The 26,729-nt window shown below is 46.5% G+C and overlaps 1 protein-coding gene and 1 long non-coding RNA gene across 3 annotated transcripts in view; one reads left to right on the forward strand and one right to left on the reverse strand.

Annotated features, from left to right (window-relative positions):
- The window catches only part of DDHD1 (DDHD domain containing 1), a 63,980-nt gene extending 43,861 nt beyond the window's left edge, over positions 1–20,119 (reverse strand). The window contains exons 1-4 of the mRNA XM_027905166.1: positions 19,997–20,119; positions 19,378–19,957; positions 5,812–5,985; positions 119–220 (exon numbers count right to left, since the gene is read on the reverse strand). Coding sequence (XP_027760967.1) covers positions 119–220; positions 5,812–5,985; positions 19,378–19,957; positions 19,997–20,089 — 949 coding nt within the window. The 5' untranslated portion in view covers positions 20,090–20,119. The remainder of the gene's footprint in view (positions 1–118; positions 221–5,811; positions 5,986–19,377; positions 19,958–19,996) is intronic.
- A 300-nt stretch (positions 20,120–20,419) lies between these two features.
- Positions 20,420–26,561, forward strand: LOC114068801. 2 transcript variants are annotated; one of them, XR_003573673.1, is made up of 4 exons: positions 20,420–20,489; positions 23,592–23,666; positions 24,340–24,460; positions 26,373–26,561. It is a non-coding gene; the product is annotated as an uncharacterized LOC114068801 (long non-coding RNA). The 2 variants fall into 2 exon arrangements; XR_003573672.1 differs by lacking the exon at positions 26,373–26,561 and having other exon boundaries at positions 24,340–24,677.
- The last annotated feature ends 168 nt before the right edge of the window (positions 26,562–26,729 follow it).

Here is a 26,729-nt window from a genome sequence, read left to right on the forward strand (position 1 = left end):
AAGAAACCAAAGCACGTTAATCTAACACATTTAACTGATATAAGCAGACTAGAATTTAAAAGCTTCCTAAGCCAGGAGCGCTACCAAAAAAAAAAAAAGAAATCTACAATTACTGTACCTTGGGAATGCTTTCTCTTAAGACATGCAGCATCTGATTTCTCCTTATATCCTCTCCATTTGAACAAAGAAGGGAGGGAGAAGGGAGGGAGGTAGTAGAGAACTAAAAGTAAAAACACTGAGCTTCAAAGTAAAATTTTTAAAAGGGGTGTCATTTTTTTTCATCAGTATCAACTTTTTTAGGAATAAAAAAACAAACAAAAAAAATTGACATATTTTCTGGAAAAAAAAAGAAAAAGGTATATACTTAAAAAGCAGATTTTGTAGAAGAAGTGTCAGGTCCCATATTTAATTTCTAAAGAATTTAGCTAAATTCAGTTTCTCCAGTGTTCATAACCAGCTATGACATCACAACAAAGCTAAAGGCATTAGTAAGAGGCAGCTGGGACAAAACCATCACCCTACTTGGTATAGGGTAGAGCACAGCAAACCCTTCTAAATTGTACACTAAACAACTCAGTTTTAAACACAGCTCTATTTTTTTCTTTTTCCCCAAAGAGTGGAAGAGGATCATTTAAAGTTAGATTAGACAAAATATCCAATTTTTACCCTGTTGTGCAAGGCCCCAGGAGCACTCAGTACCCTGATCCAGTTAACTCAAAGCCAGTACAAGTGAGGGATATTTTATCAGTTATCCTGGTCCAGGACTCAGCAAACAGCTCTGCCAGCAGATGCCAAAATACAGATGCCAATAAAGTGTATTTACTGTTGCCCATCAGTTCTCTAGAAGAGAAGAAAATTAGGCTCAGAGCTCCTTAGGGTTCTCTGGAATTTAGTTTGTACAACATTTTACTGGTTGTGGGAATGCAACACTCAGGAAGAACATACCCAGGAAATTCAAGAAAAATTAGAAATAAAATTGTTTTCTGTGGTGAGGGTGGTAAAACACTGAACAGACTGCCCAGAGAGGTTGTGGAGTCTCTGTTGTTGGAGATACTGAAAATCCCAAGGGAAACATCCTGAGCAACCTGTTCTCATCAGGGAGGTTGGACTAGACCATCTCCAGAGATCCCTCTCCTGGTCTGCACAACTCTCTGCTTCTAAAAATTCGACTTTCCCATCTAAAGGTTAACTCAGCTGTGACAAAAATCTGTATAAACTTTTTATGAAGAGACAAAATACTATTTGAAATCTGAGACAAAAAAAAAAAAAATCAGCTGTTCCAAATGCAACTTTTACGGGTTTGGTGGCATTAACCACACGCTGAAATTCTGTAAGAAAAAAAACCCAACAGGCTTCTGCTTTCTCAAAATCAATGCATTAAAATGTTAATTCTGATTCTCACAGGATTTTTTTTTTTCCATATTTCCTATGAGCTATCATGGAATCACAGGCTTGATCACGGAATGATTTCTGTCAGAGGGACTGCTGGGGTTCATCTGTTCCAATCCTCTCTGCAGAGCAGGATCAGCTTTAGAGCTGGATCCAATTTCAAGTCTGAATCATGTTGCACGGGCGATTTCCAGCTGCATTTTGAGCATCCCTCCGTGCAAAAACAATGCACCACATCTATTCCTATCTTACTGCCACATAAATGAGGCTTTTCAGCTTCACTTCATCCTCATTAAATGAATATACCTGAAAAAGAGGATTGATAGGTACTCAACTTGGTCTTGTTTTAGCTTACAAAGCTTTGATATGACTGAAATCTCTAGAAAAGCTGCTCCTTTGGTGGACTCCTTCACACAGGTCCTAAGCTCCCTGTCTGTCTAAATATGCAGAAAAGGTACTTTCTAAATCTTATTTTAAATCTGCACATTTTAAGCTGATTCACTGCTAAATAGATATCACGCTACCCCTTTTTTTTTTTTTTCCCTCCTTCAAAATTATTTCAGATTAAACACTGCTTCACAGAACAAATGCTGCAACTAGGTTTTTATCAGAAGTATTAACAGAATTATTTCCCAGCAGGGATACACTGAACCTAAGAATTCAGCTTAAAACGTTGCCTCACGTCCTGTGTTGGTATTAATTTATACATGTTAAGTCTGAAAGAATGAATTGTTCTTAAGGACAAGCAAAGCCAATCTACAAAAAAGCCTAGCGTTGCCTGGATGAAAAAAAAAAAACAAAACAAACACAAAACCAAAAAAACTACTTGACAAATTAATCTGTGGGGGGTCCAACCTCCCCAATATTGTCTACAATACCTCTATTAAGAGAGCAGCAGAACCACCAGTCAGACCTGGAAGCTCACAGATACATTCCAGCAGTGCAGCACCTCATTTAGGGGGTTAAGGTGCTATTAGAATCGACTTGTTTTTAGCACAGATTTGAGTGCTGAACCCAAGACCTCTGCTCCTTGATCCGACTGTAAAATGACAACGTGACAACTCTCATTTTGCTCACGAAAAAAAATTACTTTATGCAATGATTACAAGCCAGAAGGTGCCTTCCTGAATCTGCAGATTTGCAGTTGTGCAAGTGTGTGATTTGCACGAGCTCAAAGGCAGGTGCAGGGGTTCAGCTTCACTGCAAAGCAGCCAAAATGCAGCCAAACCCCTAATTCCTTATCTTAAATCGTGGTTTCCTCCTGTAGCTGTACTGGATACTCTAAGGGACCTTAAAGATCTCATTTCAACCCCCTGCACCTTCCACTAGCCCAGGTTGCCCTAATCTGGTCTTGGACACTTCCAGGGATCCAGGGGCAGACACAGTTTCTCTGGGCAACCTGTGCCAGGGCCTGCCCACCCTCACAGCCAGGAATTCCTTCCCAATATCCCATCTATCCCTGCCCTCTGGCAGTGGGAAGCCATTCCCTGTGTCCTGTCCCTCCATGCCTTGTCCCCAGTCCCTCTCCAGCTCTCCTGGAGCCCCTTTAGACCCTGCAAGGGGCTCTCAGATCTCCCTGGATCCTTCTCTTCTCCAGGTGAACATTCCCAGCTCTCCCAGCCTGGCTACAGCCCTTGGAGCATCTCCATGGCCTCCTCTGGACTCACTCCAGAAGCTCCTCATCCCTCTGATGCTGGTGGCCTCAGAACTCCAGTGGGGTCTCATAACATCACAGGAGGGAGACAATCCCCCCTGCTTTGACCTTTTTTTAATAAAAAAGGGCCCCATTTCTGTGTTGTGCCATAACAATGCACCCGATTCACTGAAGGGCATCAGACACCAAGAGGAGTCAACAACATCAGGCACCATAAACTCTCTTCGTTTTGCAAGGCATGGAATTAAATACTTCGTTAAGGATGAAAATTACAATTCCACTGCAGTTTGCTCAGCAATCACCAGGGTGCCCCATGGAAAACAGAGCTTGAGAAATCACCCGCTGTCATACAAGACACAGTCATCATTTACTTTCTGTCACCTTCAGCATTTAAAGCTTGTTGTGCTCCCAAAAAAACACTGGAATGCAGCACAGGCATGATGTTATTTATAGGTCACAGGTTAGAGACTCTTTTTTTCAGAGGAAGGTTTGCTTGGATTAAAGAGTTTAATAATGGGGCATTTATTCATCCTCTATCATCAAACATCATCCTAACAAAAAGCCCTGGATGAAGCTTAGTTATTTCCTTGTTAACATGCTGCAATCCGGGAGCAGAACTAATAAATAAAATCCCTGGATTTGACTTAGTTTGGGTTTATTTTGAAATTCTAAGTACTAATAGACTGTTAGAGTAGCTTGTATTAATTTTGCTGAGCAATTAGAGGACATGGTTAGTTTTTCATCCCCTTCAACGCTTTATCACATCACTGAGAACAGTCACTTTACTTCCCAGTGATATTTACAGATTTATTCTGACTTTCACTAACCATAAATAACAGCTCCCTGTAAACCTTGATGGGACCAAAATCTGTTCCATACAGGACACAATCTGTAGCATTTAAGGAATTTATAAACTGAATTCAGCACTTCTCCAGCTAATTACATTTACTCCACCAGCAACAATACAAGTTTCAAAGCTTCTCCCAGTGCCACTGAAAATGGGAATCGTGGATGTCAATTGGATCCAAGATGTATTGAGAGGCATATTATAATGACAAAACCACTTTTCACACACTGTCAGCTGTAATTTGCCTACAACTCTCCCATTACTGAAAAAAAAAAAAAAATCTATTGAAAGTTGTTAGTGACTTGACACATATTCCATTTGAAGTGATGGCACACATAGCTTGGGTTTATTTTTTTTTTCTTTTGGTTTTGCTTCTTTCCCTTTTAACTTTTTAAAAAAGGCACTGGTGCCAGAATTTGGAGTTTCTTTTTCTGGACTTCTATGTTTTCACAGGTATCAGAGATTATTCTCTCTCATCACTCTCCCCGAGCTCTCCAACATCAAATCTGAAAATTTCTGCTCTCTTTCTTAAAAAAAAAAAAAAAAAAAAAAAAATCCTTTATTTCTCTTCTTTACTCAATAAGGAGAATCCAAGTACCACCGGAGCCATCCATCATCCTTCCATCAGAAATTAAGCTACCAAAGGCTGGGAGCACTCGGGAAAACACAGATTTGCTCTCCACGTAAAAGCACAGTACCCTGCCACTAACAATGCTGAGCTTTGTGCCAGGACACTGGGACGCTAAATCAGTGCAGACACACAGAAATACAGGTGAAAGTGCCTCCCAGAAAGGGGGTTGTACTGGCACAGGGCTGTGGCTCAGGGGTCACACCACTTTATGCACCTTTTTGACAGAGTTGTTGAAGCAGAACACTGCACTGCAGGCTAGACCAGAGGAAAAGATCTTTTAAATAGGGAAAAAAAAATTATTCATAAAGACCTCACTAGCTTTGAGGGGAGTCACAAACTTAAACTACTCTCTGAAATGTTGAAATAACAAATAATACTCTGGTTTTCCTTACAGCGAATATTGCCTTGCCTCCAATTTATTCACAAGGTTTTACTTGTGTGGGCACGTGGCCCAAACACAGCCATCCCCTACACTGTGTAACTGCTTTGTACAAAGCTGCAGTTAAAAAATAAAGCTGCTTTTTAAGGAGTAACACAACCAAATCCCCACTAAAATATGTTGTGAGGCCTCTGTACTTGCAGCTCGTGGCTTGTAGATCGTTGACCAAGTGACAACCAACAAACAGAAGTGAAGTGTGAAAGCCAAAAATAGAGAATTTTCACTGTGCAGTACTTATTCTGGAGCAACCCAATCAGCTGTCTACTTTAAACAACAGATCAGTAATTTCAGAAATCTACTTTTAAAAATGTCCCATGCACTGGACTGAGATTCCCAGCAACACTAATTGAATGTCCTCAGCCTGGCCATTAACATATAAGGACTTCCGTGACAGAATGAATGCCCAAGATTTACCAAAGCTGAAAACTAACAAATTCACAGAATTAATAAGAATGGAAAAATAAATGTGATCTGTAAAACTGATGCTACTCCCTTTAGGGCAAAATTGAGGATGCTGGCCAGAGACTTATCAACCAGTTTGCATTTGGACACTGACTGCTCTTGTCCCATCTAGAGATTGCAGTTTGAAGTGAGAACTTCAAACACAGTTAAAAGATATAAACGAAAATGGGAACAAGATGTTTATCCATAAATACAACTTTTACAGCGTTCACGAAGGGGGCTGCAGCAGGAAATCCTACATCAAGATGTTACTGAAAAACGGGAGAGCAAACTGATGGTTCCCACCACGTAGAATGGAAAACCAATACAGATCACAGTCTTGCTTAAGAAAACCAGACCCCCCCCCAAGTGTTCAAAAAAACATATTACAGCGATCTAAACAACCTTACCCTCCTTCCCATCAACAGGTTTGGATACTTCCATGTCAAAGCTCTCCTGCAGCTGCTGGCCTTTGAAGCGGTTGAGGTGCTCCTGCTCTATTAAGTTACTTTCCTCCTCTTCCAGAGGTTGCCACGTCCCATCAATAAACCACTGCCCACGCATCACAGGGATCTTCTCCGTTTCTAAAATAAACAAAAAGAAGATTTATTTTTTTTTTTTTTTTTTTTAAATGCAACAAATCATGAACTGACAGCAGGAAGCAGGGGAGGGGAATTCTCCTGGGAATTTTTCCATTATCCCAGGTTGCTCCAAGACCTGTCCAACCTGGCCTTGGACACTTCCAGGGATGGGGAAGTCCACAACTTCTCCAGGCAACTTAGATACAGGCTCTGCAAAAATTTATTAAGGGTTTAATGTAAACAACAGCCCAGCTTTAGTGGGATATACTCCTCTCCACTCAGCTGCCTTGGATTTTTGAATAATTAGGATCTTTGTGAGGCTCCTCTACACAATTTGACTGATAACCACAATGAGTTTAAAAGTTATCAGGAGGATGCAGAACGAGGAGGAGATACAAACCCACTCGTGCTTACCCTGACTGCACAGAACCTTGTTTCCTTCGGGAATTGCACTTCCAAATTACACAATAATTAGCATAAATGGTGATATTTAAAGATGAAAGGGTTGGTTGGGATTTTTTTTTATTAAAATCAGTCTTTTGCTGAGGGTTGGTTTTGGTCACTGGCAATCTTGTTTCAGTTTCAGTTCCCCAAATGAGGAAATAGCATTTACTGCCCACGTGGCAAAAGAGAAATCTCTAAGAAAAATATATCTTGGTTCTTATTCTACACCAAACTGTCCTTGTTGCCTACACTAAACACTGGGAAAGTGGAGAGCAAGAATTATCTTCTTATGCCCATCCCTGCAAGCAAGATTGGACAATAATACCCACTGAAACTCAGCTTAGAATTCCTCCTACACCTGGAAAATCAAGGAGAAATACTGTCTGTGCCTGTGCTCCACAAGCCTGTAAAGCCCCAAACTCCAGGTTTATGGGATCAGCCCAGATACGGACATGCTGAAAGCCCAGAACAGTTGCACCAGTGACCCCCCAGTGCATGCTGGAGGTGTATTTCTGTATCTATGTATATGTATATAAATATCTATCTATATATGTATATAAATACTGACTCAGCCAACTGCAAACATCTTGTGTGTGTGCATACAAACCCCAAAAGCAGGTAAGAACTCAGCCACAAAAGAGGTTTAAAAAAAAGGAGATGGGAGGGGGAAAAACAGCCTTTACTACTCAAAGATCTCCTACCTGGAAACAGGAAAAAAAAAGTGTCAGCTTGGGAACTGATGAAAAGAAACAGTCAATGAAAATTAGGCGAAAAACAAGCACGAAATAGTAGATTTCAGAGTTACAGGAAGGGATCTCTCTGACCTATCACCAGAGTAGAGCAAACACAGCTGGGTGAGGTGACCCAGCCACGGGCAGTGTTTTTTAAAGCTGGTCACAGAGCTCTGTGAGCACAGCCACTAATCCAGGTCACAAAACCATCTGCTTCTCAGAGTTCCCAGACCGGGAATGGGCACATCCCACTGAGATTCCGATGTCTCTGCACTGCCCTCTACTACAGATCTGTCATCACTGTTCCTTGTGCCTGCAGACACCAGTACACACCAGAAGTAATTTTCATACTAACTGCAAAACTAATTGGACACATCCCCCCCCCCCCCCCCCCCCCCCCATTTTACTTGGAATCTCTAAACCATTCCCAATTCTTCCTCCCTCAGACCACTGAATGCACAAGCTATGAAAGCAAAAGGAAAATCACCTTGCAACAATCTTCCCACAGGGTAAGTTAACGCCCAAAATGTTCCAAAGCCAGTTTTTGAAGCCTTTCCCACAAGGGATTTATGGGACAACACCGTTCTCACTCAAGCTCTTGGATCCCCCCCTGCACCCTCAGCTCTGCCTAAATGGAACACAGACAGCTCGGGCTCGTGGCCTGACCAAAAACACAGACAGAAGTAGCGCAAGACCCAGTTCTGCCACTCAGTTCCTCTCTGCCCTCCTAAAATAGCTGTTCCAGGTAGGGGCCAACTGCTACGTGCCGAATTCCTGACGTTTTGCACGCCGATGATCCAGCAGATGAATTAAAAAGAGGTTGGAGTGTTCCAACGGCACAGTTATTTAGTGGAAATTAATCCCAGGCAAAAGCTCCCAGTGGCTTTAAACTGCAGGAGTTCACAGTCACCACAAACGGCACAGGAAATCCAACATTCCGTGGAAAATTCAGACTTAACTTTGGCGTCTACACCCCATCAACGAGGTGCGAAAGAGGAATATTTACTTTTCACGAGGTGAAAGTCACCCACGGCGGCAGCGTCAGCTTGTCACCACACACGCAGCCTCTTTCCTTAACCTTTGCTGTATTCCCGGATACTTTACACCTGCCAGATATCCGCATTTTTCGGTACATCCAATACACACAGACCCGGTGGGTCGGGCTGCCCTTACAAACAAAGCCCTGTCTGTAGGAAGGAATGAAATGCACACAAAATGTGAGCCGAGAGAAAGGGTCCCATTGTGGCCGAAGCGGTGACACAACTACGTCAGATGTTAATCCTCGCTGGGAAAATCTGTAAGCAATTCCTTAATTCTTGACTAAGCAGCCTGTTGAGGCTCCATTCACTGAATCCACAAAAAGATACATATTTCTGAATCATAATCATATGAATGCTATTCTGTCTTCATTTTGTTCGGAGGACAAGGCACCTATTTTTTTTCAGTTTTGAATGGCTTTAAGCTTTTCACATGGGACTTTCCACCTACAGATTTCTGAAATTCTAACCATAAAGTATTAAAGTAAACATTTTGAGGCTCTTTTCACCTGAGAGAAACTTTCCCAGAGTCGTTCTTTACAAGAGGAGTCTACAGCACTCAACAGCAGCTCTCAAACATAGCACAGGCAGAGCCTTTCCCAGAAAAGCTAAGCCAGGAAAAACTGTTTGAAATAAGAAAAATTTTAACATAAAAATCTTTGCAGAACAGTTCAGCTTCTGAATAAATTAACATATCTGGCTCAGGGTCTGGAAACATAAATCACTTTCAGTTCCAGAGACAGATTATTATGGAGCTTTGGTTTAAAAACCTGGGTGAGGTAGTTCTATTTTCCAGCTCTGTGGGATTTTAGGAGGAACCAGGGAGGGATTTTTCAACTCATCTCCTCCTTTAAGCTGTTGGACATTTTTAGTGTAGCCAAAGCACCCTGAGCTAGAAGGTGCTTTTATTCCACATCACGAGCTGGATGGCAGGTTTGAACGCTGAGCTACCAGGAAACCTCGAGAGAAAACCACCCGGAAGCAAAAGGAAGCAAGTAAATGACAGTTCCTGCCATCAGCAGCATGTTTTGATTTTCAGAAAACTCAACATGGCCTTGCAGAACTGAGATACTCAAATCTGTGATCAGAGCCCACAAAGAGCCATTTCCCATGGAGCCAGGCTGGGAGAGCTGGGGGGGTTCACCTGGAGAAGAAAAGGATCCAGAGAGACCTGAGAGCCCCTTCCAATGTCTAATAGGGCTCCAAGAGAGCTGGAGGGGAACTGGGGACAAGGCATGGAGGGACAGGACACAGGGAATGGCTTCCCACTGCCAGAGGGCAGGGATGGGTGGGATATTGGGAAGGAATTCCTTGGCTGTGAGGGTGGGCAGGCCCTGGCACAGGTTGCCCAGAGAAGCTGTGGCTGCCCCTGCATCCCTGGAAGTGTCCAAGACCAGGTTGGACGGGGCTTGGAGCAACCTGGGCTGGTGGAAGGTGTCCCTGCCCATGGCAGGGGGTGGGACTGGATGATCTTGACCTTCCCTTCCAAACCCAAACCCTTCTGGGATTCTATGACAACCTACTAAAGGTCACCAGCTCCAAAAGGAAGTGGCATTTCAGACAGCGAGGTATATTAATGGTAATTACACGGAATATTCTGGATTGTGTGGGGAAATAAGGAGACTGCAACACAAGGAGATTTTTCAGTAAAATCTGTTCACTGTGGGAAAGAAGAAAGGCCTTCCCAGCCACAGTTCCTCTGTGTAATCCTGCACAGGTGCCGCCACTGAAAGATTCCCCAGTGTTTCATCCCCAGAACTTGATGGAAGCTATTACAGTAAGCAGCATTAAAAAGTGACGAACCAAAACTGCCATTTTAGCACCCAATTTCACTCACTTATCCACCTTCAATAAATTCATTCTTATCTTGGGTATTCAGATGATTTCAGAGAAGCTGAAAATACGTTCTCTCACATATTTTTGTTTTATGGAAGAATTAAACGCACTGGCATTACAACATGTTGCAATTTAACTTTTTTTTTTTTTTTTTTTTTGCCAATGCAGAATTCCCAATCTATTATATGAAGTGTTATTTATCCTTATCCCTGCAATCTCGATCCCTAGGAAAGGATTTGCCTTGATTTCTTTACTGCCTTAAGTCCTACAACACATAATCTGCAGTTGGCAGTGCTTCAGCCTGAGAGATACCAACATATTTGACTGGTTATACACTTGCATGGTTTATTTATACAAGAATAACTAAATAAATTTGAATGGTGGGGATTAAAAGCAGATGAAAAGCCCTTTATTTAAATTAGTCACACATATTTTACCAATTTTACAGGAAATTAGTTTAAGAGATCTACTCTGCAACAAAAGATTTATTTATTTTTACACAAACAGGTCTTTTTTTTCTCCCTGAAAATCCAGGGAATAAAAGGATACAAGTGCTGTAATTGATGGTGTGACAAGAACACAAGTGACTCGTGTCATGATAGTCACCTAAACCCCCCCAATAATCAAAATTCTGTTAAAATAAAAACTGTATGCAACATATGAATCACTGCACACGTGTAGTGAAGGCACTCCTGGCACTCTGCATCCACCAGTCTCAAGACACCTATAACAATCTGCCCACAAGCGAGACCTAAAAGGTTAATAGAACATTCAGAGGCTCAGAAATTTAAATTGAAGCTTGTGTTTTCGCTCAGATTGCCAATTCCCAGCTCCCCGAGCCCAAAGCCAAGGGGCTGGACAAGAAGCACAAGCTCACGGAGCGCTGTCAGCTCGAGGTGCTTTTCAGTGCAGTCATTTCAGATGTCTGCTTTCCGGTGGAGTAACTGCTTTTCCTTAAACTTGATTTCCTTCTCTCTATAGTGGCAAAAAATTTCCAGTATGTGAGGGCACAATCTGCACAAGCTGAAGGCAACTGTGAGGCTTACAAATGTGACATCCTGAACTGAAAGTTAGTTAAATAAGGAAGCGCCCACACATTTACCAAGGGATAAAAATTCTTGGCGAAACACAGTCTTTTTGGGTTTTTCCTCCTTTTTTTTTCCCCCCCAAAGGTTTGCTACAAGTGCTGAGCATCAGATGACTTGGAGCAAAGCGATTCTAGCGACTGTAATACACACAAAAACCTGAATGTTGACATGAGGCGCTGAGTAAGTGTGAAAAAATCATAGAAGGGCTTGGGTTGGAAGAGACATTAAGGATAATCTTGTTCCAAACCCTGTGGCACGGGCAGGGACACCTTCCACCAGCCCGGGTTGCTCCAAAACCCTGTCCAAACTGGCCCTGGACACTTCAACTCTGACCAGGTTCCTTTGTGGCTGGGTTTGTAGAGTCTTGAAAAGAAAAAGAGAGAGAAAAAGGAAAAAGGTTTTGCTTGTTTGTTTTGTGGTTTTTTTTTTTTTGGTGTGTTTTTGTTTTGATTTTTGTTTGTTTGTTTTGTTGGTTTTTTGTTTTGCTTAGTTTTTTTTTTTTTTTTAATAGCTTAAATTTCTACATCTTTCTAGCTCTTCCCTCACGTTACTTCATGGGGGCAGGTGACTGACATTTAAAAAAATGGAGCCTCTCATTGAATCACAGCCCCGTGACCTCCCTTTGTTTAACCACAAACACATGTGACCCGTCCTGCTCTTTCAAAAGCAACAAGTCCCGAGGAGGAGTTCAAGGGTGACATCTCAGCCTCAGAAAACTTCGGAGCGACACGAACTCGGAGCCAGACCCTGAGCCAGTGCCTGAGCTGAAAAGAAGATTTAATTCACTGAGCAGTAAAGACCATTATTTTGCTGGTTCATCAAATAATTCTCAGTTGCTTCATTGAAGCAACTTCGAAATTACAGGTGGAAGTTGCTTTTGAGTTTCAAGGAGAACTAAACATGTTCAGAGTAATCCCGTTGGCACAGGTGGGATTTTCTTTCCAGACTGATCTACAGAGCCTGTGCTGCAGATTTGGAATTACCTCTGATTTACCAACTGCCTGAAGTATTCAAGCAACAGCCTGTAACTGTTTTTTTCTTGGTTTACGTGATGAATTGAGCAATCCAAAAGAGGAACAAAAGGACTAGTTCAGATGCCAAACACAGAAGTGACCCCACAGAAAGAGAGGAAATGTCCTCGAAATCATTGCTCAAAAAGAGAATTATGTCCTCAGAGTTATCTCTCATCTCAGTTGCTATTAATCAACCCAAAATACAGAATCACAGGATGGTTTTGGTTAGAAGGGACCTTCAGATCATCCAGTTCCAACCTCCCTGCCATGGGTGGGGACACCTTCCACTAGCCCAGGTTGCTCCAAGCCCCATCCAACCTGGCCTTGGACACTTCCAGGGATCCAGGGGCAGCCACAGCTTCTCTGGGCAACCTGTGCCAGGGCCTGCCCACCCTCACAGCCAACAATTCCTTCCCAATATCCCATCTAACCCTGCCCTCTGGGTTAGAGGCCTGTCCTGTCCCTCTATGCCTTGTCCTAAATCCCTCTCCACTCTCTTGGAGCCCCTTTAGGCCCTGCAAGGGGCTCTCAGGTCTCCCTGGAGCCTTCTCTTCTCCAGGTGAACCCCCCCAGCTCTCCCAGCCTGGCTCCAGAGCAGAGGGGCTATAAAGTACACACCAAGTTTCTCAAGAAGGATTTTTCTATTTAAGACACCAATTTAATTAACATATCCACAAGTGCTCTGTACACAGACCTGATCCTGATGGTCCAAGTCAAAATCCTAAAGCTCACCTACTGGTTGTGTTATGGATGAGCAGGAAACACTCATTAAAAAAACACCCTTGGACTGCTGAAACATGAAATGGGATTGCAATTTTAATTCTTATCAGTTAAAGTAGTTCACCAAATTTCAACAGTTGTGCTCTGAAGGGAAATACTTGAACCACCAGCGTTTGCTGCTGGAACTGCCAAGCTGTAGGAGCCTGTCCCTTATCAGCTCTTTTCTCACCCCAAGCAAACCAGCATGATTTTCAAGGAATCCCAGAATGGTTTGGGTTGGAAGGGACCTTAAAGCCCACCTTGTTCCAACCCCCTGCCCTGGGCAGGGACACCTTCCACTAGACCAGGTCGCTCCAAGCCCTGTCCAACCTTGAACACTTCCAGGGATCCAGGGGCAGCCACAGCTTCTCTGGGCGACAATTTTAGTGTCTTTCACCTTCAGTAATCACTGCCTGGGGTCCCACTTGCACCTGGTGTTCCCTTCATCCCAGTGCTCGCTTTTACAGCACTTACAGTCTCTGGAGTTTCTCCTCTCCAGCTCCACTCCAGAGTGGCTACAGCTCCTTGCAACCCACTCAAACAGATCACACCACACCCCTGACCTTTTCTCTGGCCAACACTCAAACCACTACTTCACCTTCACTTTTTTTTCAACCTTACAGATATGACTGAGAGAATTGCTCATGCTTCTTACTTTAATTTCTTCCTCTTTTTGCATATTTTTCTTCCATCTAGGCCTTCTGCTTAGCAACTGGCAGAATGTCAGCTCTCACAGATCCTTGTTGTGCCCCCCTGGGAGCTCTGGACAAGGTCTCTCTTTGCTTTCCGTGCTGTTTTTCCCTGAAGAATATCACACACATATATAAAATTCGCCTGTCATCTGTCTTTAATCCAGCTCTGTCACCTCCAAATTAAATCCCATCCTCTTTCTTTGATATCACCCCTGTCCTATCAGTATTCAAAAGCCTGAATTAAGTCAGAACAGAACTCCTGACTCTCCTCATCCCACGAACATTTTCTGACACCCCCCTCACCCACAACTCGTAACCCAAGCATTCCCTACATCTCTGCCTTTGTCCTTGCTGACAACATCCAGCCAGGAAAAGTGCTGGACCACATCAAAGGGCAAATACAACTCGCCTTCTAAGGCACATCCATCCTTAGCTACCCTGCTGGAGCTGACACCATCCACTGGAGAGGGATTCTGTGATTCTGGTACTGTTTAATGGAGTAGGACAACAGATTCATTTTGCTTGAACAAGGCTTGGAAATCACAAACACAAAAGCTGACGACACGGAAGAAACTTGCCCTCAGAGACACTTCCAAGCAAAGTGCTGACATCTCCCCCCCTGTCCCAGTAAAAGTAGCCTAAATATCACAAGCTCCCTCTACTGAGAGAAGGTACCAGAGACCCCAAGCAAAAGCAGATCACACATCACAAACAAGTGTGATTTAATACATGGAACACTGTAAATCTAAACATTATTTCATCTATGTGTGTCAGATCATGGAATCCCAGACTGATATGAGTTGGAAGGGACCTCAGGGACCATCTCATTCCAACCCCCTGCCATGGGCAGGGACACCTTCCACCAGACCAGGTTGATCCAAGCCCCCTGGACACTTGAACACTTCCAGGCCTTCTGGTCAGGAAGGAGCTGGACAAAACTAAGCTACGAAATGCTTTTGAAAGGATGGTATAGCCAGAACAGAAGCAAGAAGGTAAAACCCAGGAAGATTTTGAGTAGCAAAAGCAACACTTCACCTTTACCAAGTAAAGTATCAGTGTTTTATTTGCAAAAGAATAACACACCTGGAGGTAAAAAAAACACAATTTAAACAGTACTGAGGAGTTCTGCCTTAAATCAAAACATCCTTTACGTAGAGGAAACTGTATAATCAGGTTCCAAGACTGCCCAACACACCAAAAGCAATTTTCTAAGCTTGCTGTGAAGCAACTCAAAACACTGCTAAAACCAGACCAAAACAAACGAAAGTCACAAACACACTGATAAACTCTTGACTCAAAAGCCCTCAATTTTCATCTTGCCCCACGTTTCTGTTTTAATTCTGTTTCAGAATACAACACAAACCCATACACTGAAAACGCAGCCTCAGAAGAAATATGGGACACTGATTAAAGCAGCCAGGCCTGGGGGGGGGGGGGGGCCCTCCAGTTTGGTTTAGGGTTGTCAGTCTGTAAAATGTCAAGGCACAAATTTATGCTGCCAGGCCTAGGGAAGGCAGAAGCACCCAGGGCTCCTGCACAGCACAGAGAAGCTCTGAAATGCTGATTTTTCCGTCTTGACAGAACAGCCCAAAGAACCACCAGTGACTGGGGTACAAAAGACTTCCTATTTTGCTGCCAGCATCTACCTTCTACATCAAACAAGCAGAGGGATAAAACGAAACCCACCGAGAAAAGAGGCTTTTGTGACCATGTGGTGCCAACATCCACTCCTGGGCCCCAAGGCTTCTCAGGAATCTTGCCCAGCTCCGAGTTCAGAGGGCAGGTAACGCTGCCCTGGCACTCACAGGTGCTAATGCCTTCCTCTCCTTCTAGTTTACACAGCAGCTCTCAGACTGTTTACAGAAGAAAAACACAAGGGCTTGGATATTTCTTTCAGTCCAAGCTTAAAGGCAGTTGAAATGCTTTTTTACAGCTGCCCAATTCCAGCCTGAGCAGACAGATCTTAATTTTAAGACCCATATTCACAGGTATTTCCTGGTTAAGGACAGTAAAATATCTGTTATATCAGCACAAATGTTTGTTTGTTTTTAATACAAAATGAGCTATTTTACTTAACAGACTTTGCAACTGTTAGGCACAAAAACATCTATGGTAAAAACAAACAAACAAAAACTCCCTCCCCTTCCCAAACCTGTGTCTGGGAGTAAAGTTATTTATCCTTCCCTAAAGGACAAAGCTCCACAGGCTCCTCAAATGGCTTTTGAAATACATAAAGTTGCAGTTGTTTCTCTCCACATATCACTACAGATTTTACAAAAGTCCTACCTTAAAACACACACCACAAGAACTAAATACAGACAACTTGACAACGTAAACATGGGAAAAAAAAAAAGCAAGGAAAAAGCAAATACCTGACAGGACAACAGTTGGATGGCACAAACTCACAAGCCAAGGAGCAGGAGAGTCACTCAGAAGTCCACAGGCTGTGGATTTAAAATGGGACTTCTCTACAGACAGTTACTCTACAGAAAGGTTGTGGTCAAGCAGCCCTCTAGAACCAGGAGGGCAGAAAAGGGCTGGATAATTTAAGGAGATTTAAACATAAGACCTTTGTAATAAAATAGCACTTGTTGTTATGCCCAGAGAAAACAAGAAGCAGCCCAGCTGCAGGTTACTCGCTTGTCTGAAAACCTACACTAATAATTCTCATCCTCTTGCACCATTTTTGCTGGTTCTACAACACTAATTAAATAAATCCCAGAGGTCACAAGGTAAGGATTAAATTCTCAGTAATTAATCTGCTCAAATTGTAACTCAGGCTGATATTCCTGATGTTACCAGTGAATCCTGTGGTGAGCTTAAAGATGTGGAGTGAAAAAATATTTTGGCACATGCCCAGCTATAATCAACATTCTCCTGGCACTGAGATGTTCCAAAAGCTGAGGAACTGTCAGCTGAGGAACCAACTGCTCAGTGTTGTAGCTGTGTGATAGCAGCCTCCCTTGGAGTACAGCACATACAGGAAAAAGGGCAAAATAACAAAGATAAAAAAAGCCTTTGACCTTTGCTCTGAACTGAACCATGAATCAGCAAAACCAGCCAGCAGTTTCTGTACTCTTCAACCTGCACCTCAGCATATTTTAAGTCACTTGTGCTCATTATACTTCATGCTCCTGTGGCCAGAGAGGAGGATTCTCCTGCCTCACTCATGGGCTGGTGTAAGAGCTGGTTCGTCACCAGCAGCTTCCTCCCAGACCAGTGTAGCAGCTCCCCTTTGGATCCAGAATTATCCACACACCATCAGATGGGAATAATTTGGGAAAAACAGCTACACCAAGGCCTTCAAATGCACAGATGAGGCTGCATCTCTGGGATCTGACCTTGCTGTTCTCTCAGATCTGGATGCAGCAGTTGGGAAGGAAGAGAGGGAGAAAGGCAAGAGCACCCATGTACACAGGGAATAGAGGCAAGGAAACACGCAGGTGAAAGGTAAGTTAAACCAAAAGTCACTGAAAGAGCCTTGAAACACCAAAAGATGATCTTAGTCTTGCAAAGGAGTGGACCTGCTAATAAGAAAAGACTTGAGCACTCGCCTTAATCAGCTTTCTGAGGACTAGGAATCATCCCCGTCATTAGTCCCCTCAGGACCAGCAGTTTATTTCTCCCCTGCCTCTGGTGCTAACCTCTGGGAATCTCTCCTTCCAAGCACCAGAAACCGTCTCTGCACAGCGCATGCTGTCATTTGAAACATCTGCTCCTCAAGCTTAATGAGACTGAATCAGCTTCCAAAATGGACAAGGCACAGTGTCAAGAAATTAAACCTTTAAGCTGCTGACGAGCGCAGCCTCCTGCTCCCATTGCCAGGAGCAATCCTGCCTCACCTTACGGCTCTGCTCGCTCCTTCCCCTCTCTCCCTGTGGCGCAGCTACAAGGATGGCAGCAGTTTCCTCATCCCTTGGATGACCTGCATCTTCTCCTCCCAGTAACCAGTGCCAACAGCAGGGGCTTCAGGGTGGTGGCAGGGAGAAAACCACCTCCACTTTCTGCTCGAGGAGCTGTGCCCAGGCTCCCCCAACTCAAAGCACGTGTGGACTGAGCCCTCTGCTCACTCCTCAAGCTCAGTGTCTGTCTGCTGGGACAAGGATTTGAAAGGCAGTCACCTAAGTGAAATGTACCACCCATCTATGGATCTCCCTCCTGTAAAGACGCTGATAAGTCAGAAGGAAAAGAACTAAAAGCTCTGGTTTTCATCTCTGAAACAGTTCTGCTGTTCCTCTGTGGCTCCCAACCGAGTCTCAAAAATATACAGAGGGGATGAGAGAAACCTGCCTGCTCCTCTTCCAAGCCCATGCCAGGACACATTTGGCTACCCTGCAGCTCACTCTACTCCACAACATCTCCCTTGTCCTTGAAGGAATGCAGTTGGAAAGCAAGTAAGCCCTCAGGGACAGGTGGTGGGCAGTGGCATAGCTTGTCAGCACCAGGAAAGCAGGTGCTCACTTATCCAGTGAGACCCTGGGAGACATTCCCACCAAAGAAAGGGGCAGAGAGCTGGAGGTGTCTGCTCCTCTTCCATCTCTGTTCCCCAAGGCCCCTCTCCTCCAGCAAAGGACACGTGAATACAAGGGGAAGGGTGTGAGAGGAGGTGCATCCCCACCTGTTGTGGGTTTATGAAGCAAATTGACCTCTATTGGAAGGGTAAGAATTAAGGACTCTGTGTGTGTGAGGTGCCTGTCGCATCCCCTCCAACAGAAAGGAAGAGGAATTCCTTTTCTTAACCTCTGCCAGTATATAGGTGATGGGAAATGAAACATAAAGCACAGTATCATCATTTCCCTAGGGGAGAGGACAAGGGTCACAGAGGTGAAGCCAGGTATAAGCCCTTCTTTCCATCATCACGAGGGATCAGAAGGGTGTGTGTGGTGGAGAGGCAGTGGTCAAATAATGGATGTGTCTACCCTGCTCCTTCTGAAGGAAGGGTGTGCAGGGAGGGAAAGGGGAGAGTGCTGAAAACAAATACCCGCTCAATATCCACTCACAATCACCCTTTGCTTAGGAAAGGGGAAGCTTAAGTAAAAAGGTTCTCAGCCACCTTCCCTCCCACTTTCTTCCACAGGTGCCAAGAAATTAGAAGTTGCCCAGACCTCCCTTTTCCACGTCTCTGTTTGCCAGGTGTGCACGCTCAGGTCCCCGTTTCCCTCTGCATGCCAGGTTCGAATGCTCCAGATCATCTCCCTCAGGTGTGAGTGCACAGGAGAGAGGGAAAGATGCTCAGTTTCCTCTGCAGCTGGAAGTGGCAGAAGTGCCAGAACACTCTGAGTGAGGGGTACTCAGTACCTCTCATTCTTCCAGAGGGAGGGAAGGGAGGGTGGTCCAGTGGTCCCTTTCTCCACTGCATGCTCTGAGATGCTCATGTCACTTCCCTGACCAACGTACCCGGGCGGGTGGGATGCCCCGAGCCGCGCTCCCTTCCCTCCCCATCACATCCCTGAGACTTGGAAGGGGAATTCCCAGTCCCTCCTCTTTCAGGTACGTGCTAGAGATGGGCACGCCGAGTCCCCTCTCCCTGGGGAATATTTTGTCCTGTACCTCTCATATAGGAACATACAGATGCCAGGTTACCCCCGGCCGATCTGTTTGACAGGGAGTGCTCAGCTCCCCTTTCCCCTGCGGGGGTTCGATGGAGGGTCGGGAAGAGCCACCCGGTGTCCCCGCGGCGGGGTCACCCCGTGCCGGCTCTGCGCGCACGGGGGATGCCCAGCATCCCTCGCAGGGAGCGAGGGGCAGCCCGGCCACTCCCCCCGTCCCCCCCCCCCACCCCGGTGGGGACTCACGGTTCCAATAGACGGGGTAGCTCTCCGCGCTGGCCACATCCACCTCGTAGAGCCCGCTCCGCACGCACACCGGCTCCACGGCCGCCGGCTCCCCGTCCTCGCCGCCGCCGCCGCCGCCGGCCCCCAGGGCGCGGAACGCCAGCTCGATGCGCAGCGAGTCGTACCCGATGAAGGGCTTCCAGGTCTTGCGGTCCTCGCGGTAGAACCAGCGCACCTCCTCGGCGCCCAGCTCCCGCACCACCTCATAGCGGGGCCGGCCGCCGCCCGGCCGCCGCCTCTCGGGCAGCGCGCTGGCCGCCAGCGAGAAGCCGCTGCCGCCGCTGTCGCTGCTGCCCAGCCCCGCGCCCTCGCCCTCGCTGCCCTCGCCGCCCGTGCCCGTCGAGTACCGCAGCGACGCGCCGGACTCGGCCGAGTCGAAGTCTCCGCCGGCGGCCTCGTCGCTGAGGCTGCGCTCCCGCGGCGGCGCCGCCGGCTCGGGGTCGCCCTCGGAGGAGGAGGTGGAGAGCGCGGCGCGGAGCGGCGGCTGCGGGCGGCGGGGCGGGCGGGTGCGGGCAGCAGCAGCAGCCGCCGCCTCCTCTTCCTCCTCCTGCTCCGCCGCTGCTGCCGCCGCCGCCGCCGCTTCCTCCTCGCCGCGCCTCGGCCGCTCGTAGCCGCTGGCTGAGCCGGGCAGGTTCCAAGCGCCCTGCGGCGAGCCGGGCTCGGGGTAATCCATGCCGCAGCGCGCCCTGCCCGGCGGGGCCGCCGAGCCTCGCCCCGCCCGCCCCCGCCGCTCTGCTCCGCTCCGCCCGCCCGGCTCGGCTCTCCCCGCCCCGCTCTTCCCCCCCCACCCGACACACAACCCCGGCCCGCGGTGCCGCAGCCGCCGCCGGCTCCGAGCGGGCGGGGGCGGGCCCGCATCGTCACGGGCGGCGCGACGCGCGGGGGGAGCGGCGGGGAAGGGAAGGGAGGGAGGAGAGGGAAGTGCGGCCACGGGGCACGGCGGGGCACGGGGAGGGACAGCGAGAGTGGGGGACGGCGTAATCCTCTCTCTGTCTGTGTGTTTGTGTGTGTGTGTGAGAGAGAGAGACGCCCTGACACGGCCTTGTGGCCCCGTGTCTGCGTGTGACACCCTGGTGGTGTGTGCAGCCCTGTGTGTGTGTGTGTGTGACGCTCAGACACGGCGAGTGACACCGAGTGTGCGAGACGCGCTCGGAGGGAGCGGGTGGAAGCTCTGTGTGTGTGTGTGTGAGAGAGAGAGAGAGAAACGTGCTCAGACGTCCACGCTGTCAGCATGTGTGTGACACAGACAGAATCACAGAGTGTGTTGAGTTGGAAGGGACCCGCAGGGATCACAGAGCCCAGTTCCTGGCCCTGCACAGGACCATCTCCCCGAGAGTCACACCAGGTGCCTCAGAGTATCTTCCAAACGCTGCTGGAGCTCTGGCAGCCTTGGTGCTGTGACTACTGCACAGGGGAGCCTGTTCACCCTCTGGGGGAAGAATGTTTTTCTAAGATTCATCCTAAGCCTTTCCTGACACAACTTCAGGCCATTTCCTGGCATCCTGTCCCTGATCCCCATGGAGAACAGACCAGAACCTGCCCCTCTTCTTCCTGTCACAAGGAAGTTGTAACTGCAGTGAGGTGTCTTCTCTGTCTCCCCCAGGCTAAACAGACCAAGTACCCTCAGCTGCTGGTTCCTCTCATGCCTTCCCCTCAAAGGCTCTTCGCTATCTTCATTGCCCTCCTTTGGACGCTCTCTAAGAGCTTAATATCTTTCTTATATTGCTGTAACACCACGTGTGTGTGTGTGTGACATCCTCAGACACAGCCTGTAACCCTGTATGTGTGTGTAACACACCCAGACACAGACTGTAGACACTGTGGACACGCAAGCATGTCTTGTGTGAGACCCCAGCTCAACACCCCGACAGCTTGGCAGGGAGAGGTGGTCAGGTCTGCCCTCTGCTCGTTGGTGTGACACCCCTTTTCCCTTCAGCCAAGCATTTCTCAGATGTTTAGGGGGATGAGTGAGACTGGCATACCCCAAATACCCACTCTGCACACTAAAAAGGTCGTCAACAACCTGAAGTCACCCTTGTACAAGAGAAATGCCACTCCTCCAAGTACTTGCAACGTTCTCTAAATTTGAGGAGTTGGGGTTCACCTGTACTTGTTTGTGTGAGAGAGAGAGAGAAAGTAATTTCCACCTCCAATACACACCTTGTGATCAACAGGAGAGGGTGTTGAAACGCACATCTGTGTGATAAAACACCTGCCAGCCTGTAGGAGGAAAAAGGGTGAGGGAGGGTGCCCAGGTTTTACACCTGTGTGGGACAACTCCCAGGCCCAACAAACACGTTAGAGCCGAGTGAGGGGCAGTGATTGATCACCTCCACAGTGCCAGTTTCCCCCCCAGCATCCTTTCTCGTGGTGTGGGAAAGAGACTCGCAGAAAACACACCCTGGCTTACTGGGGTGGGGTCACCTGTTTGTGAGACACCCTCCCCTTTTTGCAACATGCCCAGGAGGAAGGAGGTGGTGAGAGGGAAGGGTGATACTCCGATCCCAGTGACACCTGTACGGGCGAGGGAGCTGATACCTGCAGCTCCATTACACCTCTGTGTGCAACGTCCCTGCTGCGTTACTCACACACGCATCACAGCCAGTGGGTCTGTGGCCACCAGCCACGTCCACCCTGCAGAATCACAGAATCATTCAGTTTGGAAAAGACCTCCAAGGTCATCGAGTCCAACGGCTGACCGATCCCCACCTTGTCACCCAGCTCAGAGCACTGAGGGCCACGTCGTTCCTTGAACACCTCCGGGGATGGAGACTCCATAACCTCACAGGGCAGCCCATGCCAGTGCTTAACAACCCTTCCCATGAAGAAGGTCTTCCTGATGTCCAACCTAAACCTTCCCTGGCGCAGCTTGATGCCGTCTCCTCTTGTCCTGTCACTAGTTGTCTGGGATAAGATCCTCCTGACCCCCACCTGGCTCTACCCTCCTCTTGCAGAGAGCCAGAAGGTCCCCCCTGAGCCTCCTTTTCTCCAGGCTGAGCCCTCCCAGCTCCCTCAGCCGCTCTTCATCAGACTTGTGCTCCAGACCCGTCCCCAGTTCCCTCCTTTTCTCTGACAGGGGGTTGTGGCTGTGTGATGATGGTACCTCCAACCCCGCCTTCACACTCGCACACACACACACATTTTCCCAAGGCAAGGACAGGGGAAGGGGCATGACTGGATGTCACCTCTGCCTGTGAATTACCCAAAGCACCCAACTGCCTGTGCAATGAATGGTGGGGTTTTTCAACCCACCTAAAAGGGTTGTGTGTGTGTGTGTGTGTGTGTGTGTGTGAGTATCATATACACTCGTGTACCACCACCTCTAAATGTCTGTCTGTGTCATTCTCCTTCTGCATTTACAGCAAATCCCCCCTCACAGCCCCAGTGCCTGTTGTGGGAGGAAAAAACCCAGAGTACAGAGCGTGTTTTCCCTGATTCCCCTTTCTCCTACACGTTCTGCCTGTCTCCATCCTACAGTCTGCAGTGACAAGGGGACTCCTGTGCATTGCAGGGGGTTGGATGTCCAAAAATAGGCTTGTGGCCTAGCTCCTATGTCTGCTTTCAGCCAGGGAATCCTGTTAATGGAGTGTGTTAAAACCCAGAGAGAGGCCAGACTGAGTTCAGGCTGGAAGGGAAGGTGAAGCTTTTAGAAGTGTTCACTGCTGCTGGAGTGGTGTTTCCCTGAGTCATTAAAATCCTGCTGAAAGGCTGCACATGGATCCTTGGATGCATCAGCAGCACTCTTCAATCCTAAAAGCTCCAAGAACATTGTTAATTCGACCACAGGAGATTCCTGCATGTTTGTTCTGTCTTCTCAAATGGAGAAAGAGAAGAAAAAGAGAGGAGATAAACAAGGAACAAGCAAGAAGCCAGGGGAAGAGGCTGTGCTGGGGTGTTTGGTCCCATTCCTCTACCAAAAGGGATAGGATCTGTTTGTTTGACTTATCTTTTGCATTTCTAATGAACTGCACAGGGTAATTTCACTCTGAAGCCTTGTCCCAGATTTTTCTCCACAGTGGGGAAGTAAATGGGAATGTTAGTTGTCTTGTAGATTGCTTTGTAGACACAGATTGTAGGATTCTCACTTTTTGCCCCCATTTCCATCAAAGCCAGTGGGATTTCACCATCTTCCCTCCTTCAACAAGTGTTGTCCTTGTAGGTCCTTTCCAACTCAGGATATTAATACATTTGGGAACTTCCTGGGAAAGAGTTGAGGCTCTCAAGGACCTCCCTTTGTCCAAGAGGAAAAGGTACCATGAAAGTAGATAAAATAATATATAATGATTCTGTGATTTTAAACTCGTATTACCAAGTTCTCCTGATTACCCACATCCCATCAGTCTTTGTCTACAAGACAAGCTACTCCCATCAGTGCGATTTTAAGTAATGAAACTACTTGCAGTTTTGAAACTCTCACAGTTTACAAATGATGTGATCATCTTGTATTTTCTTGCAGTTCCTACATAAAGCACAGTGAATAGCACAAGTGCAAGTGCTTGCAGGAGTCCATTAGAAACAGCATTTATTCATTGATGAATCCTTTATTACAAAGCCATTTTAAGATCTTTCCAATGGCTATTTTTAAACCATTTGTTATGCACCCGTATTGATTTTGTTTGTTTTTTGGTTTTTTTTTTTTTTTTGCACCGTACAGCACTGAGTCAACACCGTTCCTGCTATCAGCTGTACTCGTGATTTTATTACAGAACAAGATGAAGTTTGTTCTTTGACAGGAGCCATTTACCATGAAAACTGCTGATTGCTGTTCCATTACATCCCCACTCTCCATCTCCTTATTAACCAGCGCAAACCACTTCCTTATACCCGGGTCAGGAGCGACGCTGGACTCGCCAGACTGAAATTGCGTGGACTCACCTTAGTCACGCTCTTCAAATATTGACACAGCGCTGTTTTTCTTCTTAGAAGCGGTCTCTGGGCTGTTTATAAACTCTCACATTCCCACCTTGTGTGAGAACAGTCGTCTGAAGAACCAGCTCTTAAAAGGATGACACACACGTCCTCTAGACCTGCTGTTTTTCAAAATGTTAGTTGCGCTTTTGATGTTCTTTTTTAAGTTGCTTGGATGGGAAGAGTTTCATCATCATCGTTATATAACATGGAAATGGCACTCTGGAAATGACATTTAACTTTGTCTCAAATACAGGCAGGAAATATTTATCAAACACTTCTGCTTTGGTTTGTTTGTTTTTTGTTTGTTTGGGGTTTTTTTTCGATTTTACAGCTACTCAAATATATTTGGAAACACAGGGAGTATTAGTAACTTGACTCTGCTAAAGTATTTTTCATCAAATTAAGCAGAGTTCTAAAAAATCTTTGCTTACAACAAATTTTCTGCACAAGAAACATTAGCTCTGTGGGTTTTTTAGAAGAGAGATTGTTCAACTGGCTTAAAAGTCCCATTGTGAGTGTTTCCCCTACTGTCAGACATGTGAGGCTTGTCTGGTTTTTGATGGTCTTCTTTTCCTTGAACACCAGCACTATTGGCACAGTTCTTATGCCAAGGTCAAAGTGCCTTTCGGTAGATCTAAAAATGTTATCCCAAAGCCACAGATCCACATTCCTTCGCCCCTGCTGCAAGAAGCAGCAGAATACCCCTCTCTCTCTAAAAGACAAGAATTAGGGAGCAAGGAGAGGGTCATTTTTGTGATGTCAGGTATTGTGTCTCTCAATGCAGCATTGTTAAATTGTAGAGGCTTCTTTTGCCTCCTTCCCCCCCCCCCCCCCCCCCCCCCCCCCCAACATTGTTCCAGGGCAAACAAAGGAAGAAAGCCAAATAGTGATCCCTGACAGAAATATTTACCCTTTCAGGCTTTGATCTGGCAGAGTCCTGGTGTGGGGTGTTCACCTTTGTGTGGGTGAGACTCACAGAAAGCCAGGCACAGGCAGGTTGCTGGTGGTGCTGGCAAAGAAAAGGCTGAACTGGAGCCATTCTGCTGGTGTGGCCTCAGCCCCCCCCATCTCCTCCAGCCCCCTCTTATCCCTTTCTGCATCTCCATGGGTATGGATTTTGTCCTTTCAGGGGTGAATGAAAGTGGGGTAACCTGTTGAATATGACAAAGTTGATGGGATGAGGGAAGAGTTTCTGATGGTGGGTCTAGAAAATGATATTGTCAGGGAGATATGGGAGGTTAATTATTGTTCCCAAAAATCCTGACCCTGCACGTGTCCCCCTGGAACGAAGGGGGCAAAGATGCGAACGATGTAAAAGCATCAGATGGAGTGGCTGTGCTCAATCTTTTAGCCAAGACCCCTTCAGCATTCTTCTGGGGAGTGTCAAAGAAAAGTCAGCTGCAAGGTAGGCTCAGAGAGGTGGTTAAAATGCCTCTCCCATAAATGTGTTTGCCATTCAAGGTGGGTGTCCTGCACCAGGGATAGGGACAGAATCATGGAACGGGTCAGGTTGGAAGGGACCGCAGTGGGTCCTCTGGTCCCACCTGCCTGCTCTAGCTGGGCCATCCCAGAGCACATGGCTCAGGATTGTGTCCAGACAGTTCTGGAATAACTCCAGAGTGGGAGACTCCACATCCTGTCTGGACAATCTGTTCCAGTGCTCAGTCACTGCACATGAAAAAAGTTCTTCCTCAAGTTCAACTGGAACTTCCTGGGCATCAGTTTGTGACTGTTTCTCTTGTCCTATTGATGGGCAACCTGAGCAGAGTCTGGTCCATTCTGACACCCTCCTTAAAGCAGGGCCTAAAGTCCTTCAAACCCAGGTACCTCTCCTCACAGAACATTGGTGTAGCCTATCTCCAAGATGCCAACAGCTGCTCTGTGTACACACTGTCCCTTAAATGATGACATCTGATTTCTAAACTATGTCCTTTCCTTCCAAATTACTCTTCCAAGTGGCTTTTGTCACGTGCCTCTTGGCTCTGGGATTGGGGCAGTTCCCAGTGTTAGAGGGGTTGCTATCACTGATTTATTTTCCTTGCTAGGGATGGAGAACAGATGGATGAAAACAGTGTAGAAAAGGTACTTCTGGTGTTTTCAACCACTTGTAACAGGATGCAGAAATTCCTTGAAAAATTCCTTGAAGCTCCATGTTCTCCAAATCCTGCATTTAGCCAAAGCCATTAAAATATAACCTGAGAGTAAGTTTATTCCTTCCCATGTTTGTTGTTGTTGTTGTTACTGCTGTTGTTGTTTTTCTTCCAGAGGAGAAACTGAGAGTGTGGGCACACAAGGGGCAAGTTAGTTTTGCGGATCCAAGAACAGTAAATGAAGTTGACACAGATTTTTTTTTTTTTTTAGGGACAAAGAGAGGGGTGTTGTGTAACATTCTGGTCAGTGTT

The sequence above is a fragment of the Empidonax traillii genome, unplaced genomic scaffold, assembly GCF_003031625.1.
Source record: "Empidonax traillii isolate 1590-97213 ecotype Southwest subspecies unplaced genomic scaffold, ASM303162v1 scaffold1128:size488575, whole genome shotgun sequence".
Taxonomy (NCBI): domain Eukaryota; kingdom Metazoa; phylum Chordata; class Aves; order Passeriformes; family Tyrannidae; genus Empidonax; species Empidonax traillii.